The sequence below is a fragment of the Molothrus aeneus genome, chromosome 2 (assembly GCF_037042795.1).
Source record: "Molothrus aeneus isolate 106 chromosome 2, BPBGC_Maene_1.0, whole genome shotgun sequence".
NCBI lineage: Eukaryota > Metazoa > Chordata > Aves > Passeriformes > Icteridae > Molothrus > Molothrus aeneus.
In genome coordinates, this window is record NC_089647.1 from 49,670,946 (window position 1) to 49,695,021 (window position 24,076).

The 24,076-nt window shown below is 34.0% G+C and overlaps 1 protein-coding gene across 5 annotated transcripts in view; it reads left to right on the plus strand.

The window, feature by feature from the left end:
• The window catches only part of NBEA (neurobeachin), a 458,842-nt gene that overhangs the window by 254,646 nt on the left and 180,120 nt on the right, over positions 1 to 24,076 (plus strand). For all 5 annotated transcript variants that reach the window (XM_066544903.1, XM_066544904.1, XM_066544902.1 and 2 more), the window contains one exon: positions 19,957 to 20,081. In XM_066544903.1, the coding sequence (XP_066401000.1) occupies positions 19,957 to 20,081 (125 nt within the window). The remainder of the gene's footprint in view (positions 1 to 19,956; positions 20,082 to 24,076) is intronic.

Here is a 24,076-nt window from a genome sequence, read left to right on the forward strand (position 1 = left end):
GACAAAAGATCTTTGTTTCATTAAATAGCTGTTTCTACTTAGAGAATTTGTTTTTACTTTGGTATCTTAAGAAAAGAAATCATCCTCCTGAAGCATTAAGAGTTTCTAGCTTTGGGAAGCAAAATAGTGAATATTTAAACTTGAAGTTCTATTTTGTTCTGGCCATTAGAACTGCTAGGAATCTCAAAACACTTGATGAGAAAACAAAGGGAAATTTTCTGATCTTTGGTATGAATCCAGTTAAAGGATTGACAGTTTTAGTCAGACTCTGAAATGGAAAGGCAAAAGGATATTACTCAAAACACATTTTAGCAGTGATTAGCTGTTATCTGGAAAAATAGATTCCACTTCACTCAGTAGAATGGTATATTTTGCTGAGAATCAAAGTTTACAAAATAAATTTCAATATTTTTTAGTATGGCAGGTGATGAATGTTCTCCTGCAGAGGTTATATCAGAAAATCAATATTTGTAAAATTGAAACAGTATAGGTTTGTATTGATCCATGTGGCTAAATCAAAATGAAAGGCTTTGTAACAGCTTTCTTAGACAGCCTGCTAGCCAGTAATGGCAAACTATCAATTTTATCTTTCCACTGATAAATCAGCTTGAAAATTGGATGTCAATTTTTTTCTTTTTTTTTTTTACTGAAGTAGTGATTTTTTTTCTTCCCTCTAACCTTTCTTGATGGGTTAGATTGGTTTATAAGACTAAGCTCTGCCTTTTTGAAGGCAGTTGTCAAAACTGACATTTAGATATATTTTGAAACAAAATCTAAACTCTTAAAGCCAAATTTTGTGTCCTAGCTGGCTTGATGGTAATACTATGTGGGCATCTGTGTGTAAGCAAATATGAATATGTGTTTATGTGTGTAATACTGAAAATGACATTGATTTAATACTTCAGGTATATATGTTTCTCCCTTTTCTGATATCTTGAGTTCACAAAGGTCAGGTTTTCAACTGCAGCTTTCAGAAACTAATGCCTCAGAAACTATTTCGGCTTTCAATGGTTAGGAAGATTGATTTTTCTTTAATTGACTGATTTTCTTTTTTATTTTGTGTTAAGTGAGACTTTATGAAATGATAACATGAACATCAGTTTCAGCTGCAGATCCTTAAAAGCTGCATGGATGTTCTTTGTTTTTAATGACAGAGAAAACAGGATACAGATTTTCTCAGAAAATAGCAAAATCCTTTGTAATGGCAGAGGGAAACCCTTTAATTTGGGTCACATGCAGTAGCTTTCAGTAGGAGCTAACAGTGCTATACCTTCATGTCTGTACAGCAGAATATAAGTTAGCTCGAGTGGGTATTGATTGTGAAGTTTGCTGTTGTATAATTACTTTTGGCTGTAGAAAAATGTGGTGTGTATTGATCTAGATGGAAGCATTTGACTAGCAGTTTCCCTTGGCTAACAGTGAGTGTCATCTTTCAGCCATGATAAATGGTAACACTCTGGGTCAGCATAATTACTTGGTGGTGAAATGAACCTCCTGTACCCTTCTCCTCTCACACCAAGGAACCACTGTAATCATCTTTATCTTAAAGCCATGATTTACTGAACTAACCAGCCCTTTAATACAGTCCTCTCCTTCCCTTCCCACTGTATGCACCCACATTAAATGTGGCTCTATACTATTATTTTAAAAACTAAGCTGTTCTGTTCTGAATCCACAAGTATGATTAATTTTTAAAATTTTTTTTTTACCTAATCCTTGTCAGTTGACCTGGACCTGCAGGAGGCCAGCTCCTGTAACAATCTTTTAATCTTAATGCTTAGTATTCATTTAAAAAAAAGACAAGTATTAAGGTGTTCATTGTTTTGACACAGTGCTTTTTAAGTCTTGGAACCAAATGTTATTAATGCACTGTTAAATTATTAGTGCACTGCAATGAAAACTGCCATATGAATTTATTGTCAGTAGCCCTTTAATTTTATAGAGTAATGTACACTCTGGATGTGCTGTCTTTGAAGACCAGATGATGATATTTTTTTCACTATATGCTGCTAGAACAGTTTCATTTAAAAATAATTTTGATACCTCATTTAATATTAGTTTTAAATGTAAGATTTTTTTAAGAAGTAGCCATATTTCTCTTTATGTGTATCTCTAATAGGTGATAAATATGCTATCAGAAATAGGGAAATAATATTTATTGCTAGAGCAGAAAACTAAGATGATTTGTATTGTTTGGCACCTTTTTAATGGGGAGTTTTCAATTTGTTATCAATATTTCATTAAAACTTTGTACCGTGTTGTTTAAAATGGATTTGTGTTTACTTGCCAGTAGTGTAATATGTCCCTGGGGTAATGACTTTTTGTTAAGTAATGTTAGTTAAAGAAAATCTGGCAATAGTTTTAGATCATTTTAAGACAGCTGTGAAGGGTTTGGATAAAGGTCATTTTCAATGATTGTGCTTAGTTAAATAAATGTGAAGGGTTTCACAATGGGAATCTTGCTTTTCAGTATGCTGTCATAAATTTCCCCTTAACACATCTGGGAATAGGAAGTAAAATGTAGTTGTTTCTGCCTTGAAGGCAGTGTATTTTATATTTTCCTTGCTTTGTTTGTTTTCCCCTTATAATGCTGTTTATTCACATAACTAGAGTTCAAAGGTTTTACTTTGTCATAAATTAAATCCTCTATTCTCTGACAGTTTGTGGGACCCGCTGGATATAATTTTCAAGTGGTTGTAACTCGAAGATTTTTTTGCCGAGATTTAGTCATTAAAAGTGTTAAATTTTCTGACAACTCAGCCTCTACTGTGACCCTGGTTCATTGCTTGCTCTCTCCCTTGGCCACAGCTGGCCTCTTGCTGTTCACAGCTGAAAAGTGAAATCAATGCTGGGTCTAACAAAATGCAGATGAAAGCCATTCTGATCATATATAGTCATTTCCCGTAATTTTATCAGCCTTCAGTTTCTTAAATGATCTCTGGAAAACATTGTTTGTTCATGTGAATACAATATCAAGTTTTGTGATAAAATGTCTTTTCTTTCTGAAAAGTAATACTTTCTTAAGCATTAGTAGTGATATACAGCTCACATTGCCTTAGCATGATCTTTTAAAATACCAGTCTGGTCCTTCCCCCTTTCCCTCCTGAAGGGAAGCCATGAAAGAGCTTCTGGCTGAATCCTGCCAGCTTTGAGCCTTTGGAATCTTGCAAATTGAGGTTTTTATGTTCTACAAGGCTCAGAGCTGGAAAGTAAGAACTCTTACCATGTGTCAATGCACATTTCCATTGATCTTGCGTCCTCCTTATTTTTATTTGAGCAAGATTGGTAGGAAAGCTGTGTTGCAGTTAGAGGTGGCAGCGTATGATGTAGCTTAATGCTCCAGAGGTCACAGAACTACAATGAGTTTGATGGAAAACAGCCTTTCTCCTTATTTTAAGTGGTTCCTGCTTTGATTACAGGCATTTATTATAATTATCAAGAGATTAGTCTGTTGTTATAGAATCCTTGTAATGGAACCATTTAAAAGGAATATAATGGCAGTTTATTGGATTTTGCAAAGGAAAAGAGAACAGATAAAGTAGTGGTTTTTAAATGGATCAACTGCTGCCTTAAGCATACTAATTTTTTCCTTTTGTTTAACTTCGCATTTCTTTTTGTTTCACAATTTTCAGTTACATACTAAAGAAGTCACTTTTCAAATTCTGAAGGTATTTTACTTGTAACATTTTCATTGCAGTCTAATCCCATGGAATTTCGTTGTTAAAGACAGTCCTTCCAAAATTTTCTTATAGTATATGTTTCATAGAAAGTGTACTGATGACACAGCTGCTTTGTAATTTTTGTCATATCTTCATTTAAAGAATAGCAACCAAGAAGGGGTATTTTTTAATCAAAAAATATGTAAAAGAAATGTTGTATTCCATATTATATCATTTAAAGTGCAGGTAGATTGATTTCGCTTTTATACTAGCAAAATACCATAATATTGATGAAACCGTGCGAATTTCTTTCATGTGTATATCAAATTCCCCTACTTAACAGCATACAGTTGTATTCAGTGCACTTAGTCAAAGGGAATAAATGTGAAGATTATAAAATAGTCAACTTATTCAAATGTTATAGCATAATACTTTTATTATTAATACTTGGCTGTGAATGTAAGAACTAGATGACATTGGAAAAAATTAAAATCTCATACGCTAACGGCGTTTTATATTAGGAGCTAGTTTATATTTCAAGACCCCTGAATTTTGTAGTATGTGTAAGTATGCCTTATCCTTTGTCGAAACCTTCTGCTAAAGAATAATTACAGAGCCTAAATCCTCCTGCTGAAAATGTTCTGTCCTATGCTCGTTAGCTGAGCAATGGCACAAGTTAATTTGTACTGCTGCTAACCTGGGCTTGAGTCAATTCACTCAAACCTAGTTGATGTGGAGCTATTTAATGGCAGTGGGCAATCAGCCCCAAAATAACAGTAGAAAACTATAATAAAAGCAAACTCCAAGAATGGGATTACAAGTCTGCTACTCCAATATTTGTCAGCTGCCAGCAGTAGAGACCTGGGGAGGAGTTTAGTATTTCCCCAGGTGACTTCACCATGATACTCTCCTGGCATATCCTGCCAGCTTTCAGCAAATTGTAACTCAGGGACTTCCTGAGCCAGAGGTGATAGAACCTCTGAGTTTAATAACTTCTGGTGGTTTTTTCCCCATCTGTGAAAGGAAATGTCTTATCCTTTTAAGCACTCATTTAAACTTTGGCTGACCACAATATCACATAGCGTTGAGTACCCTATACCCATACCCTCTGGTACGTCGTGTGAGAAATTCACACAAAGTGCACCACTGTTTGTTTTGAACTTGTTACTTGATGACTCTATGCTCTCTCTAGGTGTCTTCTTATGAGAAATAGTGAGTCCTTCTTGTCAACTCACCATCTTGGTGCCATTTATAATATTAAACATTGCTATCATAATCCTTCTCAGGTCTCTGTTCTCTAGCTGCTAGGCTCCAAATGGCCTTTTTCTCCTTCCTGGAGGCTCCCCTCAAAGGCTGTAGCTTATTCTGGAGCAGGTCTCTGTTAATCCTTCCAGATGGAGCTGTTTTATGTTGTGTAATAGTCAGAGAGAGGACTATTGATACTAATGGACTAATGATACATATATGAACTTGTTTTTGTCTCATTCCCACCCACCCTCCTTCCTGCAACTGTAATGTGCCAGCCAGGTTGTGGCTTTATTGCCAAAAGGAAGCCAACAAGGAATGACTAAACCTTCCTCACTGATTCAATATTTTCAAAAAGGGAAAAACATAAACAATTGGAACAATGTTGTAAGAGATGAGCCTGTGTCTGAGCCAGATTTTAATTCTATGGTCATAGCCCTTTCATTCCCCATTCCAATTAATGTTTTACTAGATTAAAATGAGCTAGCATTGTCAGAAAAGGCTGACAGTGTTCCATTCCCCAAAACTTTGGTGATTCCTGTGGGAAGCATGCTCTATTCACCATAGCTTTTCTTGTATGATTATGTTTCCTCTCAAATAGTCAGCTGTAATGTCTAAGCACAAATATTATTTGTGTGTATGTTTTAGAGAGGACACTTTGTTGGCAAAGCCTGTAAAAAATCATTTTGATTTGTTGTCACAGCCTTTGAGAGTACTGCCAGATCATTGCAGACATAATGTTATGTAGTGAATGGCATCCTCATGCCTTAGGATGTTGAGATTTAGGTTTTACATGTAATTAAAAGTGATGAATAGAGGTTCCTTTCTTTTTTTTTTTTTTGATACACAATGTGCAAATTAAAAAGTACTTTGCTTGCAAATGTTACTTGAAAATAAGGGATAGTGGACATGATTCTCCCCTCATGCATACACCTTGAGCACTCTTGGGCAAAAAATTAATCCAGCAAGTAAGACTTCTCAAAGCAAGGAGAGATTCCTCTTTGTCTTTCTGCAAATTTCCTTATACTCCTAAGGCCTGCTGGTGCTCTAGAAGTATTAAGATTCTATTACACTTTTTTTTTTTTGGTATGCTGCCAGTAGTCTACCTTTGCCAGTGGAGCAAAGGTAGAACACAGGTTTTTTTTGGTTTTTTTTTCAAAAATTTTGATCTCACACCAGGAAAGTATTTGATATCAGAAAGACCAATGATCTTACCTGACTTCTTTCTTCCTGCTTAATTTCAAAGGCCTGTTGCAGGCAGGAGATGTTCACTAAACAGTTTTTTTAAACATTTATAAACATTTGTAGTGAAAACACTAAAGATTATAAGCAAAAGAGCTTTCAGAAGGGTATATTACTGTGAGTCAGTACTGGACTTCATGCTTCCTTGAATATGAGATTTTTAATGTGCTTCTTTTCTACCATGCTGAGGCCTATGCAGATATTTATGTTATCAGCAAAGAGGGTTTTGTGGTGCAAGAACCAGTGCTCCTGCTGCTGGTTAAAGGCCAGTCAGAAAGCACCAACACTCTGTCAAGTCAATGAATTTTGACAAGTTATATGATTATTGATAGGGTATCAATTCCGAATCATACTGCCTTCTGGCTGCTTGCTAAATCCCTACAGTCAGAGACACACTGGAGTTGTTGTTAATGGTGGTTTTTTTCATTATAAATCTGTTGAGCTATACAGCCTGTTTGGGTTCCTCTCAGGAATTAATTCATAACACAGTTGTAAGTGTGGTAGAGGGGAAAGCTAGAGTATTTTCATTGCATTTTACATAGATGTCATGGTAGAGTGTCATTTTCCAAAGGTCTCCCTGAAGCTAAATAAAGGAAGTATTATGTATATTTTTCTTGGGATAAGATACATTAGATACATTGAAGGACAATCCTTACTTGCTGTGAACAGAAGCACATTTCTGTGTGTGCCTTTTCTTCCCCTTCCTCCCCCCGCCCCAAAACCACACAAGAAACTTTAGGCAGATTAAATGTTAAACTAGAAAGAGGTGTTGGTCCATAATTCAGCTTTATTGCTCCATGGAAGGATATTGCTGTTAGAAAAATAGTAGATCTGATATGTTTTATACCTTAGTTTGTGTGTGCCATTTGGACCCACATCACTAACTGCAGAAAATCTACAGAAAGACAAGGATGCTTCAAATCAATGATAATATGAGTATGACTAAAGCAACTTTAGATAGTTTGCAAAAAGAAAGACTCATGGAAGGACATGTTCTGTAAGTATCCATCAACAGAACAGTATAGAGGAAAGAACTGAACTATTTTGTCTTCTATTCGTAGGACAAAGAGCCTTTTGCTGGTTCACTTATACATTAGAAAAAATAGCATAACTATTGAGCAATACAGAGTCATGTCATGTGTACTAACCAACCTGGCCATAGGTTGCTTTGGTTTCTTAAATAAAGTCTGATATACTAGGCAAAAGCTATTCTCAAACTGTACAAGACTTATGAATTTAATTAAAAGTCCTTTAAGGCAGGACATGAGAATAAACTCTACATTTATTTCCTGTAAAAAAGATTAATAATCTTTCAGAGTGATTTAGCAGCTCTTCACAGTAGTGTCAATTCAATCAATTTCTTACTAGGAATCTTGGAAGCTTTTCACTGTTTGTCTTTTGTGTTAGGTTGTTTGCTTCTTAAAAAAGAAAAGAAAAATGTTAATAAAATAACTTCAACTAAACTCCCATTTTAATGTAATAAACAACAATTTATATATATATCTTTGCCAATCACTTTTCAATCTGTGGTAGAGAAAAGCTCATTGATATTCTAGTATCAGCATGGAACATCTTTTCATATTTTGGTGTAATTAAGCCCCTAGAATAGGTCCTGAAACATCTAACTTTAAATATGTTGTTGACTTTAATGGGATTTTGGATAAACATATACTTAACAGACTCATTCTTTTTATAATTGGGTCTAAAAAATTGTATTTCTTCAATAAAACTACTTATTTACTGCTCCAGAGATTTAGTCCCTCAAAAATAATAGTCTTATTATTCTATTTTTAATTATACATCATAAAGAGTACTCTGTTTTTTAAGTGTTTAACTGTTAGACTTTCTCAATTGCTTTAATAACATAGTCTGATTTTTTTTAAGTGTCAGCCTTTTTTTTATTGCTTGAATTTATATAACTTTTGTGTCCTGAATTTCTATTATTTATGTTCATGATTTGGTATCAATTCAAATAAGGCATTTGCAATCTGAATCTGGGGGTTTTGAATGGTGACCTTCTGATTCTCCATTTCCATTTTATAGCATTGAAATGATAAGCCCATTCTTCAAAAGTGGTATTTTTAATATTTTTTTTATTAATTTATACAGATAAGATGATTTCTGTAGCTTTTGCCTATTTTTTCTTTCAAAATTCCCTTTATCAGGTTAATCAGATCATGAAAAGATACCTCCATGTTACTTTTACTTGAATTAATACAAGACTGGGACAAGTCAGTCGACCACATTCTCTATTTCTCTCATTTAACAGGACCAATATAGTCTATAATTCTAGATTCTCTGAATCCTGGCTCTTGGATTTCACAGTCATGTGAGTTCTTTGACATGATCTTTCCCTTGACAATTCACGCAGGTTTTAGATGGCAGGTTTTTTCTTGAGAACCAAGGTTTTCACTTTCTGTAGTGTTGAGACCTTGATTACTTGATACAAGAACACTAGGATTCCCATCCTATCACCCAACTTTTCCCAAGGTGAAACTAGTTCTCTCCATTGCCTGAGGAATGGGCCTGGGTTGATTAGTTGAATGTCAATAATGTTGACAACTTAAGTTAGATAAAAGAAACTCAGCTATCATTTGGCATAATTTGACAACCTTAATCTTCCAGTAAATTACAACTGTTAATTGCTAGTATTAACTTCCCAGTAATTGAACTGTGTCTTCCAGATTGCAAGAAAGAAAAACAAATTCTATGAGGTCGCAGGCAATTTGGTCCCTGTAGAACAAGCAGTTTTCAAAGATAAGGTGATCATCAGCTTCTCAGCATCTTCAGACAAAATGTCTATTGAGCTACACAGGGGAGATCCAGAGCAGTTAAATGAATCAAGAGGTTAAAAAAGAATGAAAGTGTTGAAGAACAAAGAGAGTAAGCTGTATTTTTGCCCAAGTTGGTCATTATAACTTGGAGAATCTCTGAGGGTGAATGACTTGTGCCGTGGTTCTTAAGCCATATGTGACATTTCAGCTCTTCAAAATCCACTCTTTCCAAGGGCATGTGTCACCAGAGCTTTGGCACAAAATATTCATGATTATCCACATTTAGAGCTCAGAGAAAGTAAACCAAAAAATTCCATCACCAAATTACATTCAAACCCGGGTACAGACTGCATCCAGCTCCATTTTTTTCCTCCTTGTCCCACTTTTGAACTAATCTTAGAGTTTTGCCATTTCTTGACTTATAGTTTGCATTTCACAGTTCTGTGAAGTTTTCAGCTTTTGCTTTCTTGGATCAGGAAATTTGGCTACCCATGCTCTGAAGGGAGAGAAGAACATCCTTCTCTCCATCCAGGCATATGATTCCTTCCTCCACCGGTTGTCTAATTCAGAACTGAATCTTTCCTTTCAGCTGTAATAATAGATGGGATTGAACTCCTTTCTCATTTTCCATCTCCCATACAAACTGTGATAATGAAGTCTCAAAAAACCCTCCAAACCAACAACCTGCAATGAACATGTAAAGTATAAAATCTGCTTAATTTGCAAGGTTGAGGATTGTAATTCCTTATGGTCATTCTACACAGAAAAGTGGAGGAGGATTGTATAAATTTATTGAACTGCCGCAGATGATTTTTCTTTAATTGTAGTATTCATTTAAAAACATAGACCCAAATACAGTCAAATACACATTCTGTAATATATTTGTAAAGCATATCCCTATAGGGAGTCATACTTACTATACAACAGCAACTGAACTGTAAATATGCATGAAAAATGCAGAAGATACAACACATGGTCATGTCACAGATTTGTGCTACAGACAAGGGAAAAAGCATCTGTATCTATCTGTATCTCATGATTGTCACACAGAATCATGTGATTAAATAGATAAAAGGAAGAAAAACATTAAAAAGTATATCCAGAGTAATAGATTGCTCAATACTTTGTATGCAAAAATTCTTTAGAGTATACCCTTCTTATTTTTCAGAACCCTCAAATGTAGCAATTTATTTCAAGACTGAAAACAAAGAAGTCATAACTTGGTGTCATCTTTCTTTTCTTTTTTTTTTTTCCCAATTTCACGTCTGCTTCTTCTCGTATAATATTTTCAGAGCCCAAAATACACCATTAGGTCATGCTGATATATTTTGGGATGTTTTATAGAAGACTATTTCTATACTTCTGAAGGACCTCTTGACTGTCAAAAGTAAAGTATAAATAGAAAAGTTTTGATTTACTTGCCAAGCTGGCTTTTTAGCTCTCGCAAAAATTCCCAGGAACAAAAAAGATCAAAGTTAAGATTACTTCAGTATTTATTTGATAGTATTATAAACAAGATCCCTATTAAAAATTCTATAACATTCATAGCCAGGACCCTTGGCAAATTTTTATTTCATCAATACAAGCTATATTTGGGGGTAGGAATAATTGTTTATACACCAGAAAAGGCATATCCACTGATTGGGCTGTCATGTTTTTGTTTTAGTTCTTAAGAACAACATTAAGTTAAAGACAGGTATGTGCTTTTTCTTAACTTGTGCTGTACTTCTGGATGATAGGGGAAAAATAAATCTGTACCAAAAAAACTTGCAGGGGATGTAAAACCTCAGGCTTCTATAAATTTTGAATTCAAGTACTTCCAATTACCCAGCTTGAATTGGCATTTTGCAAAAAATAATTAATCTTTTAAAATAGTGTATTTTTAGACTTGCATTTTAATAAACAGCTCTGCATGATGGAAATTAAAACAATTGCCTAGGTAAAGCTTTATTATTTATTTATTAGATTTTGATTACTGTTGCTGTTTGTTGTTAGGCCTCAAGGAAGCTAATTATTTCATCTCAATGCCAGGTTAATAAGTTAGCTGTCTTTAAACAGTTGCAGCTTGAATAATTTAAAAAGGTCTGAAACAGTAATTCATTATGGGTTTTTAAGAAATAATATATATATATAAAATAAAGCTGTGTCTCCTAGTTTTAGAATAACGCTTTTAAAACATTTAGAGAAAGCATTTTCTCTTTTTTTCTGATTAAAGACTTTGAGAGACAAACTTTCTATTCCTGGATTCCATATTCCATGCCATGACTTACAAACAGGAGTAACTAATGAGATAACAAGTCCTAGCTGTCTATCTCAACCACGTTGTTTCTGTTAAAAGTGCAGCTCTAGACTTTTTGACAAGTCATTGCTGGTTTGTCTAGAAACTGGGCTGTAATTTGTGTGCTCAGTAGGTTCTTCAGTAGTTCCATCACAAGAGATTCAGACACCTTAATCTGTGCATCTGGAATGGAGCAGACAGCTGGGACAGCATCCTCATCAGCAGTCACATATGTTATCCCTACTTACACGTCTGAGCCTTTAGTGTTTGACCTTTAAGTAAGACAATGAGGCACCCAAGTTTTCCAGAGCTTCAGCAAGCTCTTTTACCTGGGATGCACACTTGGAAATCTGGGGACTATTTTTCATTTGTCCGAGCACAATAATTGTAACTGTACAAAATTTTAGGTACTATTTAATTCTTCTAGAATTGCAGACAAGTCATAAAGACTCAGATTTTTTTTTTTTTATAAGCTAGGACCCTCCTGTCCTTAGATATGTGTTAAATAGGATACATAAAATCTTAAAACACAGAGTAACCTGTTTTTCTTGTAAAAAGTCACTGCTTCATTAGAACATTTGCAAAATCTCAGGACTTCTGCATTGTGTTAATGTAGGCTGTATGGGAGTGACATTAAAAATAATCTCCAGCTTTGTTTACTGGAGTTTCTTAGTGAAGTGGTGTTACTGTCATTCAGAATTCAATGGGAAAAGAGATCATTGTGTTTTAGGATTTTTCTCAATTTCTCTCCAGAAAAGGTAGAAAAAACAACCAAAAGAACCTAGCTGTATTCATTACACCAAGAATAAAATATCCTATCATCTACATAAGTAGCATAGTTAGTGCTCATGCAGAAGGCAAAAGAACAAGGTGTCTCTGTGAGATTTGAATAAATTGTTCTCTCAGTCTTCCCTTTTCAGTGCTACAGCTGAACCAAGCAAATAATACTAAAAGATCCCAGACAGGGAAGGGGTATTTTGGGAGGAAGTTGAGATTTGGGGTTTTTTTAATTAATTTCTATGCAAAAAAGGAGTCAGACAGTAAGGGGCAATACTTAACTACAAGAAGGAGTTTTCTTACTTTCCAGTGGTCACAACACCAGTTTATCTGGTTTTTGTGCAACCACTGTTCACCTTGCATAGGCAGAATTGAGTCACCATTCTTCCTAATTAAATGCACTTTGATGGTCTTGCCTGAAAAGCTGAACAGAAGTAGGTAACAGCATTATCAGATTAATCCATTCTACAGAATCACTACTGGAAGAATATTTAATGTTTGAAGCTCAGAGGATAAACTACAATTGAAAAAAATCCCATACTTAATTCTGTAAATATCTTAGATATCATAAGAAATATCTCAAATATCCTAAGAACTGTATCTATTAAAGTTAACATTGTTTGAAAAACAGCATCTCTATAGCAAAATAATAGTTGTCCTAGAACTTCTTCTTTTGTTTTAATTTATTAAAGCAACATTTCACTTTGTTAAATTAAGAAAAAGAAGTTATTTTCTGAGATATTGATCTGATTTCTTATGGATTATAGCTGTAAAATCACACATTACTTTCCAGACAATTTTGACAAAAAGTTGTATTATTTCATGGAGTCTCCTGTTTTTGTAGACAGATGGTACCCACTTTTATTTTTCTTTTAGTTTTACAGATGATGTGCTTAACAAGGAAAATAATTTTGCTTACAGTAGGTAACATGCCTGTAAAAAAATATAGAAGAAGTAAATGAAAATTTCATTCTTAAACGCATTTAAATTAGAAAACATTCTTTTGATTAAATCTTCTGGGAAAAAGTTATGATGGCATAAATTCCTGTGAAAATACATGATTTTTTCCTATTTCATTTTTCTAAATTAATAAAAGTTTTCAAATGTTTTTATTTTCATATTGTATTTCCTAAAAGCAAGACTGTATCTTAATGTCATAGTGCCTGTTTCAGATGTGATGTTATAGCATACTAGTCAAAACATAAAACAATTTTTTTGCTTGAAATTCAATGATCATTTTCTATACCAAGTTTTGCGTCAATTAAATTTTGAGATATTTCTACATTTTGAATAAGAAAATTATCATGCACCCTTATCATGGAATGCATTTTACTTAATTTTAGCCTCTTATAGTAATGCTTCTAGTCAAAGCCATTCTGTCTGTCTCTTTTTTGCAGCCAGTTAAGAAATACAGAGATGACCCCCAATTCATTCCATCTTGGATTTTGTTGTACTGAGGCATCATGGCAGTACTTGTGAAATCTTACTAAGTGCCCATTGTACTGAGATAGCATGACATAACAAATTATACAGTAAAAATTAAAGTGTCCTAAACATTTCTTTCAAGGTATTTTCCAAAAGGGAATTTTACCCAAATTTTCCTTTATCTAAAACTATAAAATGGCTTTTTGGGCTTTGGATGTTTTGTTTCCTCTTTGTTGGAGTGGCAGCAAACCACATTCTGAAACAGAATTATGGCTCCAAACCAAAAATCTGAGTTAAACCAGAAATCTGAGTTAAACCAGAGTATTGTTTCAACCACTTTCTTTTCCTTTTTTTTTTTCAAATATGATCTTTTATGTCCTAATTCTAACCCTAAATTTTATTTCATTTTAGTGTTTCTAAGTTTAAAATTTATTATCTCTAGAATCTGGTGCAATTGCATTGTTGTTACTCATATTTTGTTGCTAAAAAGCCCTTTGTGATTCTGGTGAGTCAAACACTGACAATTTATGTATCTGCTTTGTAAGGTCCTTCAATTCTTCATTCAATGCCATTGGAGTCACTAAAAAGAACCTAGTATATAACTTTAGAAAACTGTATTGTTTCATTTAGCTGTCCTACATGTAGTGTGCTACTATTGCCCATTAGTACTTGGATAGATTTGCCAAATTTCTCTCTCATTATTTTAAATTTCTATTTTATGTTAATTCAATAATTTAAAAAATTCTACTTATCATTAGTTCTACTTTGTAGAGATTTGAATTATTGCCACTTCTATTGTTATTTTTAAGAGTATGTAGCTTTTTTCTCTCTATTTTTTCCCCATTTATATCTTTATGCATGGTTAGTCTTATTTCCCTACAACTGCTTCTTCTTGGTAGAAGTTGACTACTACTTAATAATATTGCAGCCATTCCAACGTGAACAACTCATTCTGAAGAACTAAGGCTTTATAAAAAATCTAGGCAATCAGTAAACTGTTAATCCTCATTTATTTGTGTATTCATTATGAGTTTTTTCCTTCAGACTATGCAATAGACTAAAATCCATTACCCTGGGATTTTACTGACTTTTACATAGTTAATTTCAGCTATGGTACTATTTAAACCACTGAGAAGTTTGTGGTTTAAGTAGTACCATAGCTAAAATTAACATCTCTATTGTCACAGCCTCCCTTTCACATCTACTGACATGACTCTCCTTTCTAACATCTTATCTATCTGAAGAATAATTCAAATTGAGAGATTTTTGTTTTCAGCTTTTGATGTGTCCTCAGTTTCCTCACTGAAATTAAGACACAGAAGTTTCAGGAGTTGGAAATCTTCATTAAGAATGTGTACTAAATACTCCTTTTTCTAGTGCCTTAAGAAGAAAATAAAAGCCCCATAAATCACTTCCTCCTTTCTGAAAAGGGTGTTACCCTTTAAAACAGTTCTTAGAAATTCTTCTCCATAAATTTGGTGCATCTTTAATCACTAGTCATCTTCTGATAGTTTTTTCTCTCTTTCATTTCATTCTCTGTTGTCTCAGCTTTGTCCTTCATTATTAATGCAAGACCATTAGTAACATGATCAGAGGAGAGAAACTGTTAGCAGTTCTCTTTTTGCTTTTCAGAGGTGACTCCTCTGCTCCTATTCTGATGATCAGTAGTAGTGTTTGCTGTTAGTTTGAGTTTCTTTATGCTTTATTTCATCTGTGTTTCAAAGTCCAAGTGGAAACCCTTCCCCTTTTTTACCATCTTTTCCAATTTTCATGACATTAGGTGTTTCTCAGGTTCATTACATCTTTATTCCCTGTATTAATATTTCCAGGGTTGAATATTATTTACAGTTACTGTAATCTATTGCAACACCATTTCTGAACCTTATTTGCTCCTTTGTTGTTACAGGAGACATCTGCTCTTGATCATCTGGCAAATAGGTTTATATGTTGGCTTTCACCATTAAAAATATTGCAGAAGTGTTTTTGTATTTTTTGTATTTCAAGTTTTCTTTTACTTACCTTTTTTTTAAATATCATTCACTTTCTGTTTTTCGTCTACATTATGGGAATTCTTTATGCTTTCCAAATATACTTTTTTTCCTTATTTCTCAAAACACAGTCATAATTCTACATTGTGAAAAGAATAATTTTTCTTTTTCAAAATATGTCCCATAAAAGCCACCAGGACTAATTGTTGAAATTATAGATCATAAATTCCTTGTCTTTTCTAGTATTTTCCCAGTATTACAAAGACTAAGGATTCTCAGAGATCCTTCCAATTCTGTGACCCACCTCTCTTTCAAAACAACTTTTCCCCCTTCCCCCATGTCTGCAGGCTTGTTCCTCTTCATTAATATATTCAAACTTAATCTCTTCCATCTGGCAGCCCATCCTTGGGGCTGCAGTCTGAGGATCTTTTATGTGTACTGCTACTTTCCAGAATTCATTTTTTGTCACTAGTTGTGTAGCTGTAGGTGACATGTACCAAACTGCATCTTGTTCCCAAACAGGGACTGGGTTTCACAGCCATGCAGCTGTTGTCACAGATGCTGAATGCACACAGAATGGACAAAGACCTACAGTTTAGGACAGCTAGTAATCATAAGTCCAAAAAAAAACCCTTCCCATGCTCATCATTGCAGCTATGGCCATAGGAATTAACAGAAAATCTTTTCAATAGTTGTATTTTAAATGTTCAAGCTATGGAGATGTGAAAAGGCAGGGAGGACTTTGCTATGCAGGCTGACTTGACATTCCTCTTAATTGTTTTTCTGGCAAAGCACGTCACCATTTCTCCTCTGAGAGGATAATTGAGCTATCTGAAACACTTTAGTCTGTCTCAATAATCTTTGTTCCCACATGGAAAATGTGTGTGGTATGGCAGTAAAGAATATAATGAAGAATTCTGGGCAGATCTGAGTTTTAGAGCAACCTGCATTTGAGAGACTTCAAAGCTGTTTGCTCCAACTTATCAAAGTCCATCATGGCTACCCAGGGCAGCATAACACCAGTTTGCCTTTCCATCCCATGCTGGCCAAGAAAAGTGTATTTGAAGTAGGAGAGCATGCACATCAAGCTGTCAAGTGAGTACCAGTGATGACAGTGACATTGAAACAAAATTTGTAATCCTTCAGTATGTAGTACAATAGGGCTTGTTCCATTAAAACATGTATTTTCTTTGTATTAACTATATGAAGTACTGCACATCAGAAATTTGGGATTAAGTTGCAACACCATACCATTAAAAATAATTTTTTTCATTGTTAGTAGCCTTGTAGTATTACTAGATTCATGCCAGTTCTCATTATGATGAGAAAGGTTTATATTGGATTATATTGGATTATACTGTAGTTTGTAAGGAAATTATCTCTGACAGTTAAACTCATCATGTGGAGTTCTTTGGGTCCTGCGTTTTAGTATACATTTAAAATAGCTGTTCAGTTGGAAGGATATAGATATGTATTTCTCTTTTCTTAAAATTCTTTAGAAATATCTCATATATGATGCTATAAACTTTTAGTTCTTAAAAAATATTCATTATGTTGTGCTTAATATGCACTTCTTCATTTAAACAAGCCTGATTCAAAATGTCACTTGACTGGTATAAAATATGGAGGAATGAGAAATTACATGTAATCTAGTTGGCTGTGGAAATAAGGATTATTAATAATATGCATTATAAGGAAAAGTAAAGCCTATTGAAATATTGTCCTTGTCACAAAAAATAAATTACTAAAATTACTTGATTTAGTCAAGTCACTTTAAAAAAAGCATTGTAGCAGAAAGAGTTATGGGCGATTTGCAGATATGCTCTCTTCTAGGACTGACTTGTGCCTAGTACATCATTTGAAAATATAGTTCTACTTCATTTACAGCCATTATTTAGAACTACCTAACAGCTACCTAAATTCCTCAAAAATCTTAAAGTCTGAGTGATATCCGCAGGATTAGAATAAGTCTAAAGTACTGTAACCTGTGGGCTAGGCAATTTAACACTGATTCAGTCCATAATGCTTGACTTAAAGCAGGTTAAATTCTAAATTTTAGGCTGAAACTGGTGCCACAGTATTCTACTTTAGTAGTATTTGTAATCCAACCTAGAGATGTAAGAATACAACATTTAAGGAAAATCACACATTTTTTTCTGCCTGTTATTCAAGTGATGAAGCTCAATCATTCAAAGCTTTCCGTAAGTATAGATCCATCATCTTTTGAAGTTTCTGCTTTCTTTCTAACAACAGTGTAGGAAAGATATCTTGTCTTTTTGTTGATGATGTTGCTCTGAGTCAAAAATCAATCTTCAATCAACTAGTTAAGATTCAGAAACCTTTTCTTTAGGGTTGAGATACCAACTTCCAGGACCTGGAAGCAAGTAGTAACATTGCAGGATAGACATCTGTAGAAAACGGTAACAAGAAACTTCAGTTCTGTTTTTAAAAGTCATATAGTTTGTGAATAGAAATGATGTTTCTGGTCATTTTTTCTCAAAAATTTTAATTTTGCACCATTATTACATATTTCAAGCTTCAGTCCCTGGTGAACGTGTAATGGTTTTTTTGGATCTGTAAAATAGATCCAAACAACTTAATCTTCTGAAAATTTCATTGCTTTCTTACTTAACGCTTCATTAAAATAGTGACTTTAAAATCTGGTTTATGTTAAATTGAGAATGTACAGTAATCTTCAGACTAATTAATCAAAGTAATGAATTACCAGATTAAACACAGAGTTTAGTTTTTAGGCTGAATATGAATATTTCTTAATCTCATTAAGTATTTTATTATTATGTAGATCATTCTTATCAACATTAGTGGTTTTCTTATTGCTGCCAATACAAATAATTTCAGAGATATTTTTTAAAAGGTTTTCATTAATATTTTTACTTCTGTCCTATCATTACTTACTCTGAAATGGAATTATAAAAGGAAGGTTTCTTGCCTTTCAAAAAACCACTGAAGTTGCCTCCTCACTGCTTGTAAATAAGTAAAATGCATGTTCTGCAAGGCAGCCATGAAAGTAGGACCTTCACACAGACTTAAGAAGCATGTTGTGAAAATGCCATTCAGAATGCAAAAAACAGCAGCATTGACTAAAAATTACGGTGTGCTGCTTCTGAAAATTTGTTATTGGCTAGAAGGTAGGATGCTAGATCCACTCCCCATGGTGCCCTGCCCTCTGTTTCTGATCCAGGTGTCATGACAGCAGTTAGTAAAGTTGGACAGTAACTAATGAAAGCATTAAAAAAAAGTGCTTAAGTGGACTGTAAAGAATGAAAATGTCTGTCCTACATTAGCATATTTCTACTTTTCCTCTGGAAATGGCTACCAGCACATAGCTGGTCAAAATGAAGGCAATATAGAAAATAGTGGCTGAAGAAATAACTAGAAAAATCCAACAAAGAAATATACCATACTTACGAGTTGTAAACTTTTTTCCCCTCTTCTTTTTTTTTCTTTTTTCTCTTTGTCTTTTGATCACACATGTCCAGGGCAATACAGATGGATTGAAAATTACTGGTTTAGAGCAGTGATTCCCTAGTTAGTGTCCACAAGGTCATGGCCTGCAGAATAATTTTAAATGTATAGTGTGTTCAATTATGAGTTTGATAATAAGGATGCATCCACAAACATTTTGCATTCTTCCTAGTGATCCAAAAAGCTTTTAAAATGTTGGCTTAGAATGCAGCTTTGCCCAAATGGCTTATAAACAAGATGTGGGGGATTTGTGTTGATAAGGTCAAGAAGTTGTTTGAAAGTGGAGCTGGTCAGCTCTTTAGGACCAAAGCTGAATACCAGATGATTATATATGTGTACTTTTTGACTTTAATATAGATTAACAATGGCTTACATAATTCTACAGGAGTTTAATATTCTTTTGAATGTAAAAAAGGCAATGTTACACTAAGATGGCCATGGTTGTTAATGGCTTGTATTAGCTGGGAGCTATAAAATCATCCTAGTACTCTGTTAGTGCTGGAATAATAATTTACCAAGACAATTACCACATGGTGGAACTTTTTTGCTGTTCTAATTCAGTGTTATTAATAATGAATAAAATTGCAATTTTCTCAGGTTGCTAGGGGCAGTGGGGAATTATTTCAATGAATATTTCAGCACATTAGTTTAATCATAGTTCCACAAAATTCAAGTGGGCAATATTTTATACTTTTAAGTTCGGTCTGCTAAGGGACCATAGTCATTAAATTGCAAACTATTTGCACTGAGGTCCATTCTATGATTTACAAGCCTTGTTAAAAACACTGTAAAAGAAAGCAAGCGGTGCCATTAATACTTGTAATTTGATGCTGCATTTGTTAATGGGTTCAGTGTGATTAATGTTTTTAGCAGCAGGCAGAACACTTTGAGACAGGCGGTGCTGGGGTTTATAATACATAAATGCATGTAAAGAAACGCTGGAATATTGTAAGTTTTAGTAATACATGTTTTTACAAGATTGTATTCCAGAATGGGAAAGCAGCACTGAAATTATACTATAATGTATGTAAATACAGTTCAAGCTGTGGTAGGTGCTGATGCGTGTGTTCTTTATTTTCCAGCCAACTGCATGACTTCTGGCGCTTGGATTACTGGGAGGATGATTTGCGCCGACGGAGGAGATTTGTTCGCAATGCTTTTGGGTCTACTCATGCTGATGCTCTCCTAAAAGCTGCTGTGGAATATGGTCAGTATTACCTCAGCTTAAAAATATAGCTCATGATGCTTTCTTGATGTCCATGGATTCCTCAGAATCATGTCCCTTCTTTCTCAAGGACAGTGCTGAGAATTCCTAGGACAACATATTCTTAGAAAAGGAATTCTTTCAATTCTTGCACTTTAATGAACCAGAAGACTTGAGCTTGTGAGCTGTTAAATTCCCTGATCCTCAAGGGATTCACATTATACTTCTCTAGCATTCCCAGCCACTAATTTTGAGAGCCTGGTAAAAGCAACTGAACATGTCTCTCTGGAGTGACTGAATGAAATAGGTCATCAAACTAATGCATCATAATAGTTCCATTGGAGACATTTTCTGAATGAGGAATTAAAAAATACCCAAAATTTTATTCTGGCATGCAAATTTCAGCCAGAAGAATTTTTTTCTGCAAATCGTGAAATGCATTAGAACTTGTTAACAATAATATTTTTTAAGGATAACTTGTGATTCAATAGTGAACTGAATACATAGAAGCTTCAGTTTTAGAAACTGAAGAATTAAATAATGTTTGATTTTCATGGAGATGTAGCTGGAGTATAAAAGAGGATTGAGGACATGCTTACAAATTCCTCTATAACATGTAGAAGTTTCATATGTTTGTGACTTCTGTACAGCAGAAGTCTGAGTACTCCAAAAATCTAAAGCAAATTTATTACTTGGGTTTAAGCTGGGATACCTCTCTAGCATATCAAAGACAGGAGATTTTAAAGAGTATTGTGATGGTTTTATTGTTTTGTTTTGTTTTAGTGCTGAAAAGAAAATGCTATGATTCTTTAGCATTTAGGAGTAAAAAATTGAAGTAATCATTCCCAAAGCAAGTTGAACCTTTCATCTGATGTTTAGCCAAAGGCTAAGGTTGCCAAAAGTTCTGAATATGATAGATATAAAGCTAACTCTGTATATGACCTACACTTTTCACCAACTTTGCAGTTGTATAAGGCAAATAGCTGGGATCCAAAGAAGGTTAGACATATGAATTAATATCTGTGTGTGCAGTTATACTTGGAGGTGTAACTTAATCCTTACTTAAAAGTGAAGACTATCATGTCCAGCACTTCAAGTCATAAACTTTCCTTAAGCTCGATTAAAGAAGACATTTCCCCCATTTGTATATGGTATTTCATATTTGACAAAGGGTTATTTTCTCCATGTTCTTCCAAAACATCAGGATAGAGATTTTATGAGAGTCGGGTACAGGACTGTGCTGATTGCTGTGTTGCTTTTGAAAGGCAAATAGTCACTAAAACCTTGGACTTTAAATTTCTATAACACCTGTTAGTGCATTCACCATACAAGAAAATTAAGACTCAGGTTTATACACAGATGGTGCACATCAAACTTAGTGGTTACATAAAAATTAACAATAGAGTGAAGTTTTCAGAAATTAAAAATATTTCTAGCTTTTCATATATGTATTAAAATTAACAGGGAATTTAAAATCAGCATGCATTAAAATATTCATGGATTCTATCTAGATGTATTTGCTTTTCAGAGGCTTAAGCCTTTGGATTTTAATACTGAAACTTTTAGCTGACCTTTCTCTGTAAGAAAACATCCTTAACACTGATGTTATTTTTGTGCCTCTTGGTGTTACTAATGAGTTTAATAATTTATGAGGTTGTCATGTGAAAAGGATTTGGTGCAGTTTGATGTACTTCTAGCCTCTGGTGCTGGAATGTGATTAATAAAGAGCTAGAGGCAGATTTATTTTTTTTTTCCATAGGGCTTAACTTTCATTGTCGTTGGTTTTTTTATTGGTTTTGTTTTGATAATTTTGTTTGCAACAGTTTGATAGTAAAATGCCCCTAGCTTCCAAAACCGAGTATGACATCGCACTACAGAAAGAATTTAAGGCATTTTTTAAAAAAAATCGGACTACATAGTTTTCCAATAACAGATTTTATTTCCTGACCTCAGATACTTCGCTTGTGACAAATAAAGTATTCATCAAAGGAAAATTTATTGGGCTTTTGTTTCAATTTTTCATCTTGACTGATACCTCTAGTACAAGTAGAGCTGCCTTGAGCATCAGAAAAATAGTGGAAACATCTTACAAGTTTTTGTTATCTACAATGACTGTCCATTATCATTTAGGATTCTGTGCATAAATATTGCAGTGGAGGAATGTTTAGTCAAAGCCTAAGTCAGCAAGCTCCTCAGTGTCTGCGATCAAAGGCATCAACTTAAATAGGTCTGATCAGGCATTGCAGAAGAGGGCAGCCAGCTTCAGCTGAGCAAAAATCACAGAGCAAAGATGACAAAATTAATCAGTCATTTCTTTGGCAGTAAATAATAAGATATGCTGAGGATTGCAGATGAGAGAATTATCAGATTCCTTGGAGATGTGCCTGCTTAACACCTGATTTATCTGAGCTTGTGCAGCCATCAAAATATGACCTTGATAGATAAAAAAGTGCTTTACAGCTACTCTAGTATTAAATAATATTTGATGTTGGATGTATGGATACAGTAATTATATCTGCAGTAATTAAGGAAGGAGTCTTGGAAATTAAAACTATGTTTATGATCTATATGTTTGTTTTAGAGAAGTAAAACAAATGCTAAATTCTACCTAGAAGGCCTAAAAAGAGAAGTGTTAATTTTAGACGATAGTGACTTCTTCCCGTAGGAAACATTCAATGTTGTACTATTGGGAAACAATATTTTCTCCAAATATTTGTCACAATGAAGTTTCAACTTAACTACAGTCGGTTAGTTAGCTCTTATATGCATGTTTGGATTTCCATTTTTCATAAGATATATTATGCACACATATATGTTTGTGTGTGGGCATATGTCTACATATGAATATATTTTCAAATTACCTGACAAGAAAGAAATATTGCAATTAGAAATCATAACATATTTCTATGCCTATTTAAAACAGTGTGAAAAATTGCAGCAGATTCCTATATTAGGATACTTAGCTGTCCCTTGAGACTCTTTGCATCTCAGTCATAGCAGCATTTACAGGAGATTGACTAGAGAATTTTTCCTTTTGGATTAGTCTCCACCATTTCTAAGACTTTAATATTAGGCATTAGATTTGTTTGTAATCTGGTAAAGTTACTTTCATGCCCAAATGTAAAATACAAGCACAATTAGTTCAACATTGTATCTGCAGCGCCCTTTTGTTTTAGTTAAATTCTTACTCAGATCAAAATATAGTTTCATTTCTCTCTTTTGTGTAGCTGAAGAGATGCTACTTACTGCAGTATAAAAGTGCAAGCTAAAATGGAATTTGAATTACCTGGAACTTTTAGTAGAGTTTTAATTTTATAACATCAATAACTTAAACAATTCTTATTCTAAGTTTATAACATCAATAACTTAAACAATTCTTATTCTAAGTTTAGATGGAATTTCAGTGTAAATAAGCAAATTGTAAATGAAAAGAAAGAAAAAGGAAAAGATTGTATAAATGAGTATACACGCTACTTTTCTTCCCCAAATTTAACTGTGATGGATATGTGAAATATGCAGATATGACCCAATTCACAGAGATTCTGCACATGTGGTGAAAGAACTGTCTCTTCTAGTTAATCAACTTAACAATTTACAGTCATTGGAGATTAGCATAAAGGAGACACTACTGTACCACCCTACCAGTGAGGTAGAATACTGGTCCACAAAGGTCAACCTAGACCAGTTCCTTTATTAAAATTTGGTCCATCAACCTTTAAAGGTCCACAAACAATTTATACATAGAGAGAGTACAAGAAAGGCTACATTTCCTAATCAACATTTAAGTAAATGAGAATTAACTCGATGCCCACATTCTAAACATACATGTGTAAGCTGGTCAAATATATCTAGGGTATGTGCTCAAGAATATTTAGCCTGTTAAGCTGATTAGCATGACAGATCCTAAATGCTTAGAATGAAAAAGAAAACAAAAAATAAAAATGCCTTCATAATGCTCAAGTTTTGAAATAAAGCCACAGATATATGTGCAATATAGC